The sequence below is a fragment of the Triticum urartu genome, chromosome 1 (assembly GCF_003073215.2).
Source record: "Triticum urartu cultivar G1812 chromosome 1, Tu2.1, whole genome shotgun sequence".
NCBI classification, from domain to species: domain Eukaryota; kingdom Viridiplantae; phylum Streptophyta; class Magnoliopsida; order Poales; family Poaceae; genus Triticum; species Triticum urartu.
This window is the reverse complement of record NC_053022.1, coordinates 317,058,079-317,076,289: the sequence shown is the minus strand read 5'-3', so window position 1 is coordinate 317,076,289 and position 18,211 is coordinate 317,058,079. Positions and strand designations below refer to the sequence as shown.

General features: G+C 45.5%; 1 protein-coding gene across 1 annotated transcript; it reads right to left on the bottom strand.

Annotated features, from left to right (window-relative positions):
• Positions 1 to 1,790: 1,790 nt before the first annotated feature.
• Positions 1,791 to 5,667, bottom strand: LOC125532935 (transmembrane and coiled-coil domain-containing protein 4-like). The gene is made up of 15 exons (XM_048696785.1): positions 5,447 to 5,667; positions 5,278 to 5,359; positions 4,796 to 5,194; positions 4,524 to 4,689; positions 4,284 to 4,436; positions 4,091 to 4,188; positions 3,775 to 3,866; positions 3,423 to 3,493; positions 3,206 to 3,341; positions 3,049 to 3,108; positions 2,867 to 2,949; positions 2,575 to 2,651; positions 2,345 to 2,415; positions 2,164 to 2,221; positions 1,791 to 2,081 (listed from the first exon to the last, which is right to left on the bottom strand). Exons 1-15 carry the CDS (start codon positions 5,665 to 5,667, stop codon positions 1,941 to 1,943), a joined length of 1,908 nt encoding a protein of 635 aa, XP_048552742.1. The 3' UTR covers positions 1,791 to 1,940.
• Positions 5,668 to 18,211: the final 12,544 nt, after the last annotated feature.

Sequence of the window (18,211 nt, the reverse complement as noted above, 5' to 3'; positions counted from 1 at the left end):
GACTGAGATGAGGAAGACGAGGAGCCGAACCTCCTAGGCACCCATGGCCCGGTGCTCCGGCGTGGGGGCGGGACAACCGCCGCATCAGGGTATATGCCAGCGGCGGGTCATTGCCGCCCTCGAGGTACGCCAGCATCTCGTGGAGTGTGCGGCTCGGGACGCCCCACCAGACGCGGCGCCTGTCGCTGTTCTTGACGCCGCCCACCACCGGCGCCCTGTTCGTGGACGCCAACCGCTGCGCCTGTCGGCGCTGGAAGTACTCTGCCCACGCTGCGTGGTTGTCGATGGCGTACTGAGGGACGGCGCGCTGCTCTTCCGTCAGGGACGAACGCACGCGGTCGACCTCGGTGGCGAAGATGCCGGGACGCGCCTCGACGTCGGGCATAGGGGGGATGGGGACGCCCCCGTTGCTGAGCCTCCACCCCGTCGGCCCGGCGCGCATGTCAGGCGACGCCGGGATGTTGGCCTCGAACAGGAGGTACGTCTCCCACTCCTGGAGCGAGCGGCGACCGAAGCTGTTGACCGTCGCGGCGTCGCCGAGGAAGCGTTCGGCCATCGAGGGGGAAAGGGAAGGGGAGGGAAGGGGAGAGCGGCAGAGCTCGGCGGCGGGGGGAGGGAGGCAGAGCTCATCGGCTCGGGCTGGTGTGGCCAGCGGTGAGGGGGAGCCTCTGGTTTTATAGCCCGCACCGTGTGTACGCGTGGCAGAAGGGGAGGCGTCGTCGCGCCCGTCCCTCATGACGCGCCGTCCATGAGGAATCAATGGCAAGGCTGACCGGCGGCAGCCTTGCCATTGATTTCCCGCGGGAAACCAATACGTTCTGGGAAAGACGAAGCGCGTGCCGCTGACTCGGCGGGCCCGCGGCTCTTTCGCGTCAAAACCAACGAAAAATGGGCTTCTGGGGCCGCCGACGCTTATTACCGCCTAAGTCAACGAAAAACGGGTTTCCGGAAACGCGACTGAGCTGATTTTTGGGTGCCGATGCAAAAAAAATGTTTAAGGAGGGTTTGTTGGGGACGCGGCTGGAGATACTCTTAGATGCACACGCAGCCCGATCTCAGCGATGTTGAGGTCCCGGTTGTCCTGTGCATGATCAAGTCCCAAGATGATCTGATCGGCAATGTAACTGAGCAGATTAATGCTGCCCACATGAGAGCGAAGAGCGTGGGCGAGCTTGTACAGCTTGTGGTGGAGAATCTACATAGCATTTCCATGCGTCACAGTAGCGGACCAAGAATTGGCGACGATGCCCTGAAACCCACGAAGCTTGAGCCAATAGTCTTTAAGTCAGAATTCCCTGTACTGACGATGGAGTTGCCCTTAAATGTTCTATTAAGTCCCTCCTTAAGGACAAGAGGGGGATAGATCTCTAAAGTTCTCAACCGAATCGAACAAGGAGATCGCTGCATTGGCATAAATTTTTTCCTCCTTCAACGCAAATAAAGACCTGACCCATGGTTTGAGATGTTTTCTCAGGATCTTCAATTTAGCATCAATCCTCTTGGCAACATCTGTATAATGTATGGACTGGAGGCATAGAGGGACAAATAATTCTCATGCTCAACCCACCAATCTTCAAACCCGAAAATGTTGCTCCTAACCACTGTTGTTTGGACATGAATAACACAAGGGATGCGATCAGATCTTGAGTTCAACAGTTTGATCCGTCATAAAATGACATATCTTCTGAACTCACCGTGTTACTCGCATGTGTATTTCGCTAGTCAAACAGTTCTATGGAACCAGGCGTCAAGCCTGGTAAGCTATCTCAAAAAAAAAAAGTTCTATGGAAATGCTGAGACTTATGGATAAAACAGACTACAAGTACCCCCGATCGTTTTTCCATTCTCTTACAACAAAAGTTTCCTTTATTAGCTACAACCTTTGGTGACTATATTCATCACAGCTAACACCGTTCCTGAGTAGCAGAAGTTCATCGCGGTTATTTCGATCTGGGCGTGCTGGACCTGGGCGTGGAGGGGGAGAACACCGGGTAGTAAGTATTCAGCTCCAGCTGCTCCAGGATCTGCTGCATGAGTCCCAGGTAGGAGGAGTGCCCCACGACGAGCTCGCTAACATCAACCTGCGTGAGTCGAGCAGCAACCTAGTCAAGAAAAGTACTCTCTTGTAGTGATCTAAAAAGTCTTATATTTTTTTTTTTTTACATTTTCAACTCCGGGGACTTGGATTGCTTGGATGCCAGCCAAACCTTGCGTGAGCAGACTGCACGAGAGGCTAGTTTGTCAGAGCACTCAGAGGGCTGCGTGCATCACTCGATGCAGAGGCCGAGGTTTTCCCCCCTCTCTTTTCGACGGAAAACGAAGAGCATTCAGGGTTACGAGTTACCTCGCCCGGAAAGTGACGCCGAGGATCCAATCCTTGGTGGAGTACACGTTCACAAGCCTTCCAGCAACCATCTGCACATGCGTACATATGGGTTCAGCTGTGTAGGATTTCACATACAAACTTCCCAGTTGATGCAGAGCCTGATAGTATGACTCTCTTCAATTCATACCAATAAGAACAATTCTGGTGGTTTCTTGGGAGAAGAAGGTCAGAATAGCTACTGCCCTTACCTTCCTGGCAGGCCCCCACAACTCGTCATTAACTGAAATCGGTGCACCTATCAGCACAGCCCTCTCGACGATTCCCTCTGTTCATGTTCAATTTGTCAGCTGAATAAACAACTGACTCCATATTGGTAGACATTTAGCGCGCGGGGCTCGTTTCGAATAAGAAGCTTTCGCAAAATGTTCATGTAAACCAGAAAAGTTCCTCAGCTCCAAGCGGTCCATATTGGCTAACATTTACAGTTATGTACTTAATTATGCTCCTGCATGGTCTAGAAAAAAAACACAGGATACGCACCGTTATTGCCCGAAAGAGCTAATTCCTGCAAACATTTGAACACGACACGCGCACCGAGTGAAAAACCTATGAGAGTGACAGGCCTGGAAATGATTGTGACATGGGGGGAGACAATTAGCTCCATGCAGACACAAGGGTTTACTGAATCATTTAGATTGCAGGTATGATTCAGGTATGGGTACCTGCTTCCTTGCAGTCCATTGAGCAACACTTCAGCAAGCATTATCCCAACCTTATCTGATCTGGAGTCATCTACTAGATTTATCAGGTAGAAAAGATTACAAGAACGCAGGCTAAGTTAGAAAGGACAATAAACTACGAAATAGTGGAGGAAGGCACCTGTCAATAGCAACGGACCATGTGCTGTCAATAAAATCTGCAGCAGCTACCAAGGTAGCAGGCCATGCAAATGCTGAAATTATACCGCTTAACACAGTCTGCATCGCACCTTCCCTCATCAGCTCCATTGCAAATCCTGCAGTGATAACCGAAACTCTTAATAAAATTATTTAAAGCGTAGGCGGAATGCACCTTATGCATGAATCGTTAACATTACTTGATGCCAGAAAATCCTGTATTGCTGTACTCAAGGCAATTATATGCTTAGTCTCCCACTGAAGAATGTACCTGCCAAGTGCCAGTGAGAATTGCAAAGGGTGTCTAGTTATGCATGGTAAGATTCTTCTTGAAAACAATTACTCAATGCAAGCCTGTTGCTAGAAAATGAATTACGTGGAACTCACCTCTATCCATGTTATCTGAATTTCTTCTATCATAAATCTAATTTCTGGCGTTTGTTTACTTGTTGGTTGTTGCAACATTAAAGCATAAGAATATGCTGCTAAGGAATGGGCATATAAATAAGAAGAGCTGTGCTCAGCAACTGCTACTGTATTAGAAAAATGTACCTCTCTAAGTTAGTTTTCCATCCTTCCCACGGCTTTAAAAAATCGTCTTCATTAAAAGCGAATCCAGAAACCATGATGCAGACTGCTAGGCGCTGCAAGTGAAAAAAAAACCCCCATGAAACCCAGTTCATCTTATCAGTAAACAGCATTGTACTCCCTCCGTAAAGAAATATAAGAGCGTTTAGATCACTATTCGCTCTTATAGTGATCTAAACGCTCTTATATTTCTTTATGGAGGGAGTAATTGTTAAGGAAAATGCAGCAAGACAGTGCATTGGATGGACCAGTGTACAGCTGAAAGAGAACAAACACCTACACCCTGGTTATGGTTCTGGCCGAGGGCTTTGAACTCGAATTCTTTCACATCTCCAATTCTTTTGGCCATTTTGGAACCAGTTAACCCAGCTCCAGCAGCTGATTCCAACCAAAGATGACGATTAGTTACTGTGGATGATTAAATACTTGTGGATCATCATCTAATCTAATGGAGCAAAATGTGGAAGGCACACCTCCAAATGATGCGGCAACTGCTACTGAGCCAGCGGTGTGTCCAGCAGCAGTAGCTATAGCAGCAAATCCGCTAGCCCCTATCACAGGGACAAGTGCGTGCAACGTCGGAGCAAGAGCAGTGAACCCTGCAGCAATCGCCGGAGCAGCTAGACCTGTAAAAAGATTCAGTTAACTAGTTCAGCAGATCGCGGAGAGATGTCATCAAGATTGCTTTCGACACGGTGTAACATAATCATCACCCCCGGAGATAGCCATGAGCGTCCCTCCGGTCAAGGCGGCGGCGCCGATGATCCCCCCGCGCCTCCATTTCTGCCACCTGCTTCTCGGCGACGTACTTTCACGCAATTTCTCTTCCTCTTTCGCTGCAGCCATAGCAGAGCAAGCAACCATTATCTCGACAGCTTCCTACAATGCCAAAGGTGTTCGACGCCAAAGAAAAAATTCAGCACGGTAGGAACTAGCTAGCACGCTGCTTCATTATGCGCATTCTGGGGGAATGGTGGTTGGTTACCATCTTGATCCACTTGACGTCGAGCCAAGTCGCGATCAGCCGGAGCGCGACGCGGTGGCGGGCGTCGTAGCCCTTCCTGATGCGGGGGGACCCCATGCCGTCCTCGCCCATGTTCACGTCCGCCACGCAGGCTGAGAGGAGCATGTACAGCACCGCCATCTTCCGGTAGTCCTTGGAGCGCCCGCCGCCGCCCGGCGACGACGGCGAGCCGTCGTCAGCCGGTTCTTCGTCATTGTCGGCGCCGAGCACGTGTTGGTTGAACAAGTCGTCTGGTGCAACGTCGTTCTCCAGGCCCATCGCCATCGCGTCGACGGCTTTGGCGAGCGCCAGCTCGAGGTCGGACCTATCGGCGGCGGCCTTCTCGCCGTCGTCTTCGTCCTCGAACACTTTCCGGAGAAACTGCGCGCGCGAGGAAACGTCACACGATACGTCGAAATGGGGGCGGAATTCAACGCGGACGACGCGGCATTGTTGGCACGTACGGCTCCAATGTGGTGCTTGGGCTGGGAGGTCGCCGCCGTCTTCTCCACGCCCGGCCAGGCCTTGGGGTCGATCTCGAGAAACCTGAGAATTGAAACGCGACGCGCGCACCATGACACGCCGGATCAAGAGACGGAGCACGCATGTGAGAGGAAGGGGGAGAGGGGTGACCGGAGGACGGGGCGGAGGAGGCCGCGGGAGTCGTGGGTCCAGAGGTCGCGGCCGTCGGGGTCGTCGCTGGAGAGGACGACGGTCTCAGGGTCCGGGCCCTCGTCGAGGCCGTGGGAGCCGAGAAGGACGCGCTGGTGGATCTGCGCCTGGCGGAGCGCGAGCGCGAGGAGCGCACCCGCGGCGTACCGCTGCGTCTGGCTCAGCGTCGACGACGTGGCCATTGCCCGGCGCCGGCGGTGTCCACTGCGCCGAGAGCGCTGCGGGGCCAACGAAATCCGCGACCTTGCCGATGTTGGCAGTCTTTAGCCGCGCGTGCGGGCGAATCGGCTCCGGGCGATATTGCGTGCAACCGACTGAGGAGAACGAAGTCCCGAACGAACGCTCGCATGCACGTACGTCAACCCGCACCGATCATGTAACATGAAAACCTTGCACGGATTTTTTAAAATATATTTACTTGCAACAGAGCTCACGGGAGAAAAAAAAATACCACACTCCCCTGATGCAATAACCACGACTCAAGACCCAATAGATCCACATCCTTTATTTCAAGCACATGCCATACCATCTGTGATGTCACTTATCCTCTTATCACCCCCGCCGACGATGGCCTCAGTGCTCACAGAATCACAATGCGTTTGAATGTTGTCAATTCTAAGACATCTCTCTGCATAACATGAGAAATCTGATTTTTTTTCCTATGAGGTTTTGGCGAGGCGTGCATGCGTGATTATAGATGATTTGTTTGTCTCCAATTTTAGTTTTGCTAAGGTGTTCATTTCTAATCCGGATTGGCACCATATGAAAGAAAACCAGATCATGCATGGTTGATTGATGTTGCACCATAAATAGCATTTTTTAAAATGGTTAACTGGTAAAATAACATCATATTTAGATTCTAAATACTTTTCTAATCAAACTTCATATATAGCATGTTAAATTCGAAGGTAGGGCTTATAAGATATGAATATTTTACAAAAATATTTGATATATGCGGGTTGATTAACCCAATTATCAGGGGTTTCCCGCAAAACAGAAAATGTGACTTAAAACTAGCATATGGGTTGATTACCAGTAACATTAGAGGGTTTTCTGCAAAAGTGAAAATTTGACTTAGAACTGAACTGCGGGTTGTTTACAAGAAACTTCAAGGGGGTTTCCATAAAATAGCATGACAGACCAAGAATACTTATTCTCTTAATAGTAGGTATAGATTTCCAAATGCTATAGAGCTATAATGTCAGCTCTGACCGTTTCTGGCGTGAACGTGCTCCACATCATCGGATCGATTGCATGAATTTTGAAGCGGGCAGTGAAGGCATGGGTTGACATGTTATGCAGTGCACTAGTGCAGAATGCTTCTACACAACCTTTAATTGGCGGGGCACCACTTTCAATCGAAGCCATCGTCATTTTTCTAAAATATCTGTGGTGTGGGCAAATTTTGTACGCCACCACTATGGAGTCACGTGCAAAATGGCAAGCAGGTAACTACACCACTGCCATGTGGGCCCAACAACCTACCAGCCACGGGCTTTATTGGTGGGATGTTAGAGACTCAACACACCACTAATTACTACCTAGCTATGTTGTGGGCTAAATGAACACACTACTGGTTTCGTGAGTCGCACGCCACTACCTGGTGTTGGAAATATGCCCTAGAGGCAATAATAAATTGGTTATTATCATATTTCCTTGTTCATGATAAATATTTATTATTCATGTTAGAATTGTATTGATCGGAAACTTATATACATGTGTGAATACATAAAACAACACTGTGTCCCTGGTACATAGGCCTCTACTAGACTAGCTCGTTGATCAAAGATGGTCAAGGCTTCCTAACCAAGACATGAGTTGTCATTTAATAACGGGATCACATCATTAAGAGAATGATGTGATGGACAGACCCAAGCATATATAAACTTAGTAACAAATCTATCATGGTGATGCATAACAACGAGAGAGGAAGAGTGTTGTCCATGTATCCTCGTAGACCGTAAGCGAAAGCGTTATGACAACGCGGTTGATGTAGCCGTACGTCTTCACGATCCGACCGATCCTAGTACCGAAAGTACGGCACCTCCGCGATCTGCACACGTTCGGCTCGGTGACGTCCCACAAACTCTTGATCCAGCTGAGTGTCGAGGGAGAGCTTCATCAGCACGATGACGTGATGACGGTGATGATGAAGCTACCGGCGCAGGGCTTTGCCTAAGCACTATGACGATATGACCGAGGTGGATTATGGTGGAGGGGGGCACCGCACATGGCTGGAAACAATCAACTTGTGTGTTCTAGGGTGCCCCCTACCCCGTATATAAAGGAGCAAGGGGGAGGCCGGCTGGCCTTGGGGCGTGCCAAGGAGAGGGAGGAGTCCTCCTCCTAGTAGGAGTAGGACTCCCCCTTTCCTAGTCCAACTAGGAAGAAGGAGGGGGGAGGAAGGAGAGGGAGAGAGGGAGGGAAAAAGGGGGCGCCCCCCCTCCTTGTCCAATTCGGACTCCCAGGAGGGCAGCCCTATGGCCCCTCCTCTCTCTCACACAAGGCTCATGTTGGCCCATTAGTTCCCTCGGGGGTTCCGATAACCCCCCGGCACTCCGATAATTATTCGGTGACCCCCGGAACTCTTCCGGTGTCCGAATATAGTCATCCAATATATCAACCTTTATGTCTCGACCATTTCGAGACTCCTCGTCATGTCCGTGATCACATCCGGGACTTCGAACTAACTTCGATACATCAAAACACATAAACTCATAATACTGATCGTCACCGAATGTTAAGCGTGCGGACCCTACGGGTTCGAGAACTATGTAGACATGACCGAGACACGTCTCCGGTCAATAACCAATAGCGGAACCTGGATGTTCATATTGGCTCCCACATATTCTACGAAGATCTTTATCGGTCAAACCGCATAACGATATAAGTTGTTCCCTTTGTCATCGGTATGTTACTTGCCCGAGATTCGATCGTCGGTATCTCAATACCTAGTTCAATCTCGTTACCGGCAAGTCTCTTTACTCATTTTGTAATGCATTATCCCGCAACTAACTCATTAGTCACATTGCTTGCAAGGCTTATATTGATGTGCATTACCGAGAGGGCCTAGAGATACCTCTCCGACAATCGGAGTGACAAATCCTAATCTCAATCTATGCCAACTCAACAAACACCATCGGAGACACCTGTAGAGCACCTTTATAATCACCCAGTTACGTTGTGACATTTGGTAGCACACAAAGTGTTCCTCCGGTATTCGGGAGTTGCATGATCTCATAGTCATAGGAACATGTATAAGTTATGGAGAAAGCAATAGCAACAAACTAAACGATCATCGTGCTAAGCTAACGGATGGGTCAAGTCAATCACATTATTCTCTAATGATGTGACCCCATTAATCAAATGACAACTCATGTCTATGGTTAGGAAACATAACCATTGTTGATTCAACGAGCTAGTCAAGTAGAGGCAAACTAGTGACACTCTGTTTGTCTATGTATTCACACATGTACTAAGTTTCCGGTTAATACAATTCTAGCATGAATAATAAACATTTATCATGATATAAGGAAATATAAACAACAACTTTATTATTGCCTCTAGGGCATATTTCCTTCAATCTCCCACTTGCACTGGAGTCAATAATCTAGATTACATTGTAATGATTCTAACACCCATGGAGTCTTGGTGCTGATCATGTTTTGCTCCTGAGAGAGGCTTAGTCAATGGGTCTGCAACATTCAGATCCATATGTATCTTGCAAATCTCTATGTCTCCCTCCTTGACTTGATCGCAGATGGAATTGAAGCGTATCTTGATGTGCTTGTTCTCTTGTGAAATATGGATTCCTTTGCCAAGGCAATTGCACCAGTATTGTCACAAAAGATTTTCATTGGACCCGATGCACTAGGTATGACACCTAGATCGGATATGAACTCCTTCATCCAGACTCCTTCATTTGCTGCTTCCAAAGCAGCAATGTACTCTGCTTCACATGTAGATCCCGCCACGACGCTCTGTTTAGAACTGCTCCAACTAACAGCCCCACCGTTCAATATAAACACATATCGGTTTGCGATTTAGAATCGTATGGATCAGTGTCAAAGCTTGCATCAACATAACCATTTACGATGAGCTCTTTGTCACCTCCATAAATGAGAAACATATCCTTAGTCCTTTTCAGGTACTTCAGGATGTTCTTGACCGCTGTCTAGTGATCCACTCTTGGATTACTTTGGTACCTCCCTGCTAAACTAATAGCAAGGCACACATCAGGTCTGGTACACAGCATTGCATACATGATAGAGCCTATGGTTGAAGCATAGGGGACACCTTTCATTTTCTCTCTATCTTCTACAATGGTCGGGCATTGAGTCTGACTCAACTTCACACCTTGTAACACAGGCAAGAACCCTTTCTTTGCTTGAGCCATTTTGAACTTCTTCAAAACTTTATCAAGGTATGTGCTTTGTGAAAGTCCAATTAAGCGTCTTGATCTATCTCTATAGATCTTGATGCCCAATATATAAGCAGCTTCACCGAGGTCTTTCATTGAAAAATTCTTATTCAAGTATCATTTTATGCTATTCAGAAATTCAGTATCATTTCCGATGAACAATATGTCATCTACATATAATATCAGAAATGCTACAGAGCTCCCACTCACTTTCTTGTAAATACAGGCTTCTCCAAAACTCTGTATAAAACCATATGCTTTGATCACACTATTGATACGTCTCCAACGTATCTATAATTTCTGATTGTTCCATGCTATTATATTATCCATCTAGGATGTTTTATATGCCTTTATATGCTATTTTATATGATTTTCGGGGCTAACCTATTAACCTAGTGCCCAGTGCCAGTTTTTGTTTTTTCGTTGTTTTTGAGTATCGCAGAAAAGGAAAACCAAATGGAGTCCAATTGACCTGAAATTTCACGGAGATCATTTTTGGACCAGAAGAAGCCCAGGGAGTACCAGAGATGGGCCAGAAGAGTCCTGAGCCCACCACGAGGGTGGGGGCGCGCCCCCTACCTCGTGGCCGCCTCGGATACCCCCCCTGACTTGTTCCCGACGCCAAAACCTCTTATGTATACCAAAACTTCCAGAACATGACCTAGATCAGGAGTTCCGCCGCCGCAAGCCTATGTAGCCACCGAAAACCAATCTAAACCCATTCCGACACCCTGCCGGAGGGGGGGGGGGGAATCCCTCGCCGGTGGCCGTCTTCATCATCCCGACGCTCTCCATGACGAGGAGGGAGTAGTTCACCCTCGGGGCTGAGGGTATGTACCAGTAGCTATGTGTTTGATCTCTCTCTCTCTCTCTCTCTCTCTCTCGTGTTTTTGATTTGGCACAATCTTGATGTATTACGAGCTTTGCTATTATAGTTGGATATTATGATGTTTCTCCCCCTCTACTCTCTTGTAATGGATTGAGTTTTCCCTTTGAAGTTTTCTTATCGGATTGAGTCTTTAAGGATTTGAGAACACTTGATGTATGTCTTGCATGTGCTTATCTGTGGTGACAATGGGATATCACGTGATCTACTTGATGTATGTTTTGGTGATCAACTTGCGGGTTCCGTGACCTCGTGAACTTATGCATAGGGGTTGCACACGTTTTCATCTTGACTCTCCAGTAGAGACTTTGGGGCACTCTTTGAAGTTCTTTGTGTTGGTTGAATAGATGAATCTGAGATTGTGTGATGCATATCGTATAATCATACCCACGGATACTTGAGGTGACATTGGAGTATCTAGGTGACATTAGGGTTTTGGTTGATTTGCGTCTTAAGGTGTTATTCTAGTACGAACTCTAGGATAGATTGAAAGGAAAGAATAGCTTCGTGTTATTTTACTACAGACTCTTGAATAGATCGATTAGAAAGGATAACTTTGAGGTGGTTTCGTACCCTACAATAATCTCTTCGTTTGTTCTCCGCTATTAGTGACTTTGGAGTGACTCTTTGTTGCATGTTGGGGGATAGTTATATGATCCAATATGTTATTATTGTTGAGAGAACTTGCACTAGTGAAAGTATGAACCCTAGGCCTCATTTCCTAGCATTGCAATACCGTTTACGCTCACTTTTACCACTTGCTACCTTACTGTTTTTATATTTTCAGATTACAAAAACCCTTATCTACCATCCATATTGCACTTGTATCATCATCTCTTCGCCGAACTAGTGCACCTATACAATTTACCATTGTATTGGGTGTGTTGGGGACACAAGAGACTCTTTGTTATTTGGTTGCAGGGTTGTTTGAGAGAGACCATCTTCATCCTACACCTCCCGCGGATTGATAAACCTTAGGTTATCCACTTGAGGGAAATTTGCTACTGTCCTACAAACCTCTGCACTTGAAGGCCCAACAACGTCTACAAGAAGAAGGTTGTGTAGTAGACATCAAGCTCTATTCTGGCGCCGTTGCCGGGGAGGTTAGCGCTTGAAGGTATATCTTTAGATCTTGCAATCGAATATTTCAATTTCTTGTTTTATCACTACTTTATTCTATAAAAGAAAATTACAAAAAATGGAATTGAGGGTACCTCATATGCTTCATCTATTTAATATCTTTCATGAAAATAAGGATTCCGATAATTGTGCCAAAGTGCTAGAAGAAGAATGCATTAAAATGTTTGGCACTAAATATTTGAATGATGAGCATGATTGCGATGTTGTTAGTATGAATTCCTTGAATATCCATGATTCTAATGATATGCAAAGCCACAAGCTTGGGGATGCTATGTTTGATGAAGATGATATTTTTTGTCCCCCAAGTTTTGATGAGAATATTTATTATGATGATAGCATGCCTCCTATTTATGATGATTATATTGATGAAAGTGGGTTTGGAAGAGTGTCAACTTTAGGAAGTAATGATCCCACTATTTTGGAGGATGTTGAATCTTATTGTGATAATTATAGAAGTGAATTTGGAGAGGTCATGACTTTATTTAGTAATGATTCCACTATTTCCGAAGAGGTTCCAATTGATTATGAGAACAAAGTTGCTGTCTATGATGATTATTGTGATGACTTGTATGCTATAAAGAATAATGATAACCATGAAACTTGTCATCATGATTTTAATTTTCAATTGGATTATGCCTCACATGATAGTTATTTTGTTGAGTTTGCTCCCACTACTTTTCACGAGAAGAAATTTGCTTATGTGGAGAGTAATAAAAATTCTATGCTTGTAGGTCATGAAAAGAATGCTTTATGTGATGGTTATATTGTTGAATTCATTCATGATGCTACTGAAAATTATTATGAGGGAGGAACATATACTTGTAGGAATTGCAATAATATCAAGTTTCCTTTCTATGTGTTGAAAATCTTGAAGATTTGCTTGTTTTACTTTCCTATGCAAGTTGATTCTTGTTCCCACAAGTTGTTTGCTCACAAAATCCCTATGCATAGGAAGTGGGTTAGACTTAAATGTGCTAGTCATATTCTTCATGATGCTCTCTTTATGTTTCAATTCTTATATTTTATGTGAGCATCATTGAAATCATCATGCCTAGCTAGGGGCGTTAAACGATAGCGCTTGTTGGGAGGCAACCCAATTTTATTTTTGTTCTTTGCTTTTTGCTCATGTTTAGTAATAAATAATTCATCCAGCCTTTGTTTACTCTGGTATTCGGGAGTTGCATGATCTCATAGTCATAGGAACATGTATAAGTTATGGAGAAAGCAATAGAAACAAACTAAATGATCATCGTGCTAAGCTAACGAATGGGTCAAGTCAATCACATTATTCTCTAATGATGTGATCATGTTAATCAAATGACAACTCATGTCTATGGTTAGGAAACATAACCATCATTGATTCAACGAGCTAGTCAAGTAGAGGCAAACTAGTGACACTCTGTTTGTCTATGTATTCACACATGTAATAAGTTTCCGGTTAATACAATTCTAGCATGAATATTAAACATTTATCATGATATAAGGAAATATAAATAATAACTTTATTACTTCCCCTAGGGCATATTTCCTTCAGAAACAATTAAAGAGACTTGCCAGAACGAGATTGAACTAAGTATGAGATACCGACGATCGAATATTGGGCAAGTAACATATCGCCAGACAAAAATAATTGCATACGGGATTATCTGAATCCTTGACATCGTGGTTCAAGCGATAAAGATCTTCGTGGAGTATGTAGGAATCAATATGGGCATCCAGGTCCCGCTATTGGTTATTGACCGGAGAGGTGTCTCGGTTATGTCTACATGATTCATGAACCCATAGGGTCGCACGCTTAACGTTTGGTAGCGCTAGGGTCATGTTGAGATATTAATAGTGGAAAGTCTGAAAGTAGTTTGGAGTCTCGTATGGGATCCAGGACATCACGAGGAGCTCCAGAATGGTCCGGCGGTAAAGATTTATATATGGGAAGTCATATTCAGGGTTCTGGAAAAGTTTCAGAATTTTTGGTAGAGTACCGAGAAGGTTCTAGAAGGTTCTAGGGGTTCCACCGTGGGGCCCAATGATCTGGGAAGGGCACCGAGGGGTGGGCTACAACCCAAATGGGCTGGCCGCACCATTCCCCAAGGCACATGTCGTTTAAATCTAGAGATAAGGTCTTATCTCTAAATTTAAAGGGTTGAATCTAGAGATAAGATGTTCACTGGTACAACGAGGTGCTATACACATTACAAAAAAAGACACATCCGTGACATTTTGGGCCGAACGATTTTTTTCCTGTCATGCTTATGATACTTCTATGATGATAATTGTGATAAAACCCGGTATCATCATAGATGTGGTGGGCTCCTACTTCTATGACAAAAAATCATGACAGAAAATGGGCTTCTCGTCCTGGGCGGGCCGGAGACACAGCTGCTATTGGGGAACGTAGTAATTTCAAAAATTTCCTACGCACACGCAAGATCATGGTGATTCATAGCAACGAGAGGGGAGAGTGTTGTCTACGTACCCTCGTAGACCGGCAACGGAAGCGTTGACACAACGTAGAGGAAGTAGTCGTACGTCTTCCCGATCCGACCGATCCAAGTACCGAACGTACGACACCTCTGAGTTCTGCACACGTTCAACTCGGTGATGTCCCTCGAGTTCTGATCCAGCAAAACATCGAGGGAGAGTTTCATCAGCACGACGGCGTGATGACGGTGATGATGTTCTACCGACGCAGGGCTTCGCCTAAGCACCGCTACGATATGACCGAGGTGGAATATGGTGGAAGGGGGCACCGCACATGGCTAAGGAACGATCACGAGGATCAACTTGTGTGTTATGGGGTGCCCCTTGACTCAGTATATAAAGGAGCGAGAGGGGGAGGTGCGACCGGCCCTATGGGTGCGCCTGGAGGAGTCCTACTCCAACCGGGAGTAGGACTCCCCCCTCTTGCCTTGTTGGAGAAGGAAGGAGGAAGGGAGAAAGAGGAAAGGGGGGGCGCCCCCCTTCCTTGTCCTATTTGGACTAGGGGGGGAGAGGGCGCGCGGCCTGCCCTGGCCGGCCCTCCTCTTCTTCCTTATGGCCCATGTAGGCCCAATAACCCCCCCCCCCCGGGGGGGGGGGGGGGGTTCCGGTAACCCCCGGTACTCCGGTAAAATCCCGATTTCACCCGGAACGTTTCCGATATCCAAATATAGGCTTCCAATATATCAATCTTTATGTCTCGACCATTTCGAGACTCCTCGTCATGTCCGTGATCACATTCGGGACTCCGAACAACCTTCGGTACATCAAAACACAAAAACCCTAATTACGATCGTCACCGAACTTTAAGCGTGCGGACCCTACGGGTTTGAGAACTATGTAGACATGACCGAGACACATCTCCGGTCAATAACCAATAGCGGAACCTGGATGCTCATATTGGCTCCTACATATTCTTTGAAGATCTTTATCGGTTAGACCGCATAACAACATATGTTGTTCCCTTTGTCATCGGTTTGTTACTTGCCCAAGATTCGATCGTCGGTATCTCAATACCTAGTTCAATCTCGTTACTGGCAAGTCTCTTTACTCGTTCCGTAATACACCATCCTGCAACTAACTTATTAGTTGCAATGCTTTCAAGGCTTGAGTGATGTGCATTACCGAGAGGGCCCAGAGATACCTCTCCGACAATCGGAGTGACAAATCCTAATCTCGAAATACGCCAACCCAACAAGTACCTTCGGAGACACCTGTAGAGCACCTTTATAATCACCTAGTTACGTTGTGACGTTTGGTAGCACACAAAGTGTTCCTCCGGTAAACGGGAGTTGCATAATCTCATAGTCATAGGAACATGTATAAGTTATGAAGAAAGCAATAACAACAAACCAAATGATCATGTGCTAAGCTAACGGAATGGGTCAAGTCAATCACATCATTCTCCTAATGATGTGACCCCATTAATCAAATGACAACTCATGTCTATGGTTAGGAAACATAACCATCTTTGATTAACGAGCTAGTCAAGTAGAGGCATACTAGTGACTCTTTGTTTTTGTCTATGTATTCACACATGTATTATGTTTCCAGTTAATACAATTCTAGCATGAATAAGAAACATTTATCATGATATAAGGAAATAAATAATAACTTTATTATTGCCTCTAGGGCATATTTCCTTCAGTCTCCCACTTGCACTAGAGTCAATAATCTAGATTACACAGTAATGATTCTAACACCCATGGAGCCTTGGTGCTGATCATGTTTTGCTCGTGGAAGAGGCTTAGTCAGCGGGTCTGCAACATTCAAATCCGTATGTATCTTGCAAATTTCTATGTCTCCCATTTGGACTAAATCCCGAATGGAATTGAAGCGTCTCTTGATGTGTTTGGTTCTTTTGTGAAATCTGGATTCCTTCGCCAAGGCAATTGCACCAGTATTGTCACAAAAGATTTTCATTGGACCCGATGCACTAGGTATGACACCTAGATCGGATATGAACTCCTTCATCCAGACTTCTTCATTTGCTGGTTCCGAAGCAGCTATGTACTCCGCTTCACATGTAGATCCCGCCACGATGCTTTGTTTAGAACTGCACCAACTAACAGCTCCACCGTTCAGTAAAAACACGTATCCGGTTTGCAATTTAGAATCGTCTGGATCAGTGTCAAAGCTTGCATCAACGTAACCATTTACGATGAGCTCTTTGTCACCTCCATATACGAGGAACATATCCTTAGTCCTTTTCAGGTATTTCAGGATGTTCTTAACCGCTGTCCAGTGATCCACTCCTGGATTACTTTGGTACCTCCCTACTAGACTTATAGCAAGGCATACATCAGGTCTGGTACACAACATTGCATACATGATAGAGCCTATGGCTGAAGCATAGGGAACATCTTTCATTTTCTCTCTATCTTCTGCGGTGGTCGGACATTGAGTCTTACTCAACTTCACACCTTGTAACACAGGCAAGAACCCTTTCTTTGCTTGATCCATTTTGAACTTCTTCAAAACCTTTTCAAGGTATGTGCTTTGTGAAAGTCCAATTAAGCGTCTTGATCTATCTGTATAGATCTTAATGCCCAATATGTAAGCAGCTTCACCGAGGTCTTTCATTGAAAAACTCTTATTCAAGTATCCCTTTATGCTATCCAGAAATTCTATATCATTTCCAATCAATAATATGTCATCCACATATAATATCAGAAATGCTACGGAGCTCCCACTCACTTTCTTGTAAATACAGGCTTCTCCAAAAGTCTGTACAAAACCAAATGCTTTGATCACATTATCAAAGCGTTTATTCCAACTCCGAGAGGCTTCCACCAGTCCATAAATGGATCGCCGGAGCTTGCACACTTTATTAGCTCCTTTTGGATCGACAAAACCTTCTGGTTGCATCATATACAACTCTTCTTCCAGGAATCCATTCAGGAATGCAGTTTTGACATCCATTTGCCAAATTTCATAATCAAAAAATGCGGCAATTGCTAACATGATTCAGACAGACTTAAGCATCGCTACGGGTGAGAAGGTCTCATCGTAGTCAATCCCTTGAACTTGTCGAAAACCTTTTGCAACAAGTCGAGCTTTGTAGACAGTAACATTACCGTCAGCGTCAGTCTTCTTCTTGAAGATCCATTTATTCTCAATTGCTTTCTGATCAACGGGCAAGTCAACCAAAGTCCACACTTTGTTCTCATACATGGATCCCATCTCAGATTTCATGGCTTCTAGCCATTTTGCGGAAACTGGGCTCACCATCGCTTCTTCATAGTTCGTAGGTTCATCATGATCTAGTAGCATGATTTCCAGAACAGGATTACCGTACCACTCTGGTGCGGATCTTACTCTGGTTGATCTACGAGGTTCGGTAGTAACTTGATCTGAAGTTTCATGATCATTATCATTAGCTTCATCACTAATTGGTGTAGGTGTCACAGAAACCGGTTTCTGTGATGTACTACTTTCCAATAAGGGAGCAGGTACAGTTACCTCATCAAGTTCTACTTTTCTCCCACTCACTTCTTTCGAGAGAAACTCCTTCTCTAGAAAAACTCCGAATTTAGCAACAAAAGTTTTGCCTTCGGATCTGTGAAAGAAGGTGTACCCAACAGTCTCCTTTGGGTATCCTATGAAGACACATTTCTCCGATTTGGGTTCGAGCTTATCAGGTTGAAGCTTTTTCACATAAGCATCGCAGCCCAAACTTTCAGAAACGACAACTTTGGTTTCTTGCCAAACCACAGTTCATAAGGCATTGTCTCAACGGATTTCGATGGTGTCCTATTTAACGTGAATGCAGCCGTCTCTAAAGCATAACCCCAAAACGATAACG

Coding starts and splice junctions, on each gene's coding strand:
- LOC125532935 (XM_048696785.1), bottom strand. CDS start 5,667: ATGGCCACGTCGTCGACGCTGAGCCAGACGCAGCGGTACGCCGCGGGT. Junction 5,195..5,277: donor CCAAGCACCACATTGGAGCC/GTACGTGCCAAC, acceptor TCGCGCGCGCAG/TTTCTCCGGAAAGTGTTCGA. Junction 4,189..4,283: donor AGTTGCCGCATCATTTGGAG/GTGTGCCTTCCA, acceptor GGTTGGAATCAG/CTGCTGGAGCTGGGTTAACT.